The following is a 2,083-nucleotide window of genomic DNA, read 5'->3' as shown; positions in this document are numbered from 1 at the left end:
TTGCAAGGCTGTAAATCTTTGTGCAAGCCTACCTCCACATCTTCCTCCCATGAGGTGGCTGGTTGGCGTGGGCCGCTAACCTTTTGGTTAATAACTGAGGACTTCAGCAATAGGAATGTGCTGGTACTTATACCTCCTTTGTGTGTGTGTGTGTGTGGAGTGTGGATGTGGTTCGGACAGCTATGCCTTAACATTTTCTCTTTCTCTAGGTTGGCCAGGTTCATGGTGGACTGATGGGAATTATTCAGAGAGCAATGCTCAAGGCTTATCCACATGTCTGGTTTGAACGTTCAGAAATGAGGGATCGACATTTGGTTACAAAGAGGTAAACACAGAGGTTACTCAGTGCCCACTGGAATGAATGGTCCCAGAGCAAATTAATTCCTGCCACAAAGGGAAAAGCAGCACGTAAACATTAAAGCCCAAACATTGTATTTGTAGTGAATCCAAAATCCTAATCCCAAATTCCAAATGTTCAATCCATAGCGACTAATAGATATTAGAAGGCCTGGAAGTCTATTTTGCTTTGAGTAAGGTATTGTCCAGTCACTAAATTCTTTTTAAAAATCATTTTATTGGGAGCTCTTACAGATATTATAACAATCCGTAGTCCAATTAGATCAAACGTAATTGTACAATTGCCACCATCAGTTTCAAAACATTTTCTTTCTTCTTGAACTCTTTGATATCAGCTCCCCTTTATCCCTTCTCTCCCCCACTCCACCCCGCCCCCCACTCACTGAATTTTAAAGTTAAAAATTTTTGCTTTGAAATGTAAATAATTGAAAAAAAGAAGAGAAGTTAAATAACTGATCAATGTTTGCTGAGGAAACCAATGGTTGCTGAAGTCTTTGGTTCCCTGTAAATCTAGTTGGAGGCAGATGGAGCGGATGCTCTTAGTGAGATAGCGAACTGGTTAGCAGCCGGAAGTGCTAACCAGCTGTACCACCCAGGGGTGGAGACGCCTCTAGCTCAGCCCTTACCAGCTTTTGACCAGAATTGGGGATATCATACTGACTGGAGCGTGGGTGGAGTCTATGCCTCAACTTTTGGCAAGTCTCAGCTTTTAGTGCATATTTCATAGTGCATATTACATTAATTTGACTCACTTATGGAGTCTTCCTATAATTAGTAGCCATAAGACAGACAGGTCCGGTGATCTGTATTTTCATTTTTAGATGAAGAAATACAAATACATAAATAAGGGTATAGAACTTATGACATGGTCGCTCCAGAGCTCATGTCATATGACTGTGTGTCCTGTATTCTTTTATTTTTATTTATTTCTTTATTTCTTTATTTTCTTATTTCAGTATTCTTTGGAAAGATATGCCAGAGGCCACTGAAAATTGCTGACTGAAATTAGAGAAATGGAAAGATCCAGATAGCCTTACACTTGTTTAGAAAGAGAACAACCCAAGTTCATTCCTTTGCTTGTATCATTTCTTTTCTCCTTAAAGCAATAAGTTACAAACCCATTGCTTTGCAATTCTAATAGCTTATGAAGAGCAGTATAAGATATAAGAACATTTAGGAATATGGTAGAGTATGAAGGACACCAAAAAGAACCCTCATATTTTTTGAATGCAGATTTTAATCTCTTACTTTTTCTTCACAGACTGAAAGAACACGTTGCTGATAAGAAGAAATTACCCATATTAATCTTTCCTGAAGGTAAGAATGGGGACTACTACTTACCAAGCTATAACTGATACCAACCACCATCACCAAACCTATGAGAAAGACACTCTTATTGGTCTGATAGAGACCCTTGGGACCCATGACGAGGCTCTTGGACACCTATCAAACCTGGAACGGAATTCATTTCTGTGGTTCAACTTTCAGCTAAACAAGAGAAAAGTCTATCAGGGGAACAATAACACAGGGAGTTATGCCCTCTCTGGAACAATGGGCCAGATGAGATCAAAAGGGCAGTGTTTGCCTAAGAATCAAGCTCAGAAAGCAGGCAGAGATAGGAGAGAAGAATGGATGGAAATGAAAACACAGGAAGTAAGTGGGAAGAGTACCATTACATTGGAGTGAAGTATTACAATATATGAAGTATTAATGGAAAACCTAATTG

At 39.4% G+C, this 2,083-nt stretch overlaps 1 protein-coding gene across 1 annotated transcript in view; it reads left to right on the top strand.

The window, feature by feature from the left end:
• GPAT3 (glycerol-3-phosphate acyltransferase 3) overlaps positions 1-2,083 on the top strand; it is a 94,373-nt gene that overhangs the window by 84,376 nt on the left and 7,914 nt on the right. The window contains exons 6-7 of the mRNA XM_004703408.2: positions 210-325; positions 1,619-1,674. Of these exons, the coding sequence (XP_004703465.1) occupies positions 210-325; positions 1,619-1,674 (172 nt within the window). The remainder of the gene's footprint in view (positions 1-209; positions 326-1,618; positions 1,675-2,083) is intronic.

Source organism: Echinops telfairi, unplaced genomic scaffold (assembly GCF_000313985.2).
Source record: "Echinops telfairi isolate 266 unplaced genomic scaffold, ASM31398v2 ScPeMD7_7468;HRSCAF=8506_0, whole genome shotgun sequence".
Classification (NCBI taxonomy): domain Eukaryota; kingdom Metazoa; phylum Chordata; class Mammalia; order Afrosoricida; family Tenrecidae; genus Echinops; species Echinops telfairi.
This window is presented reverse-complemented; position numbering and strand designations above follow the sequence as displayed.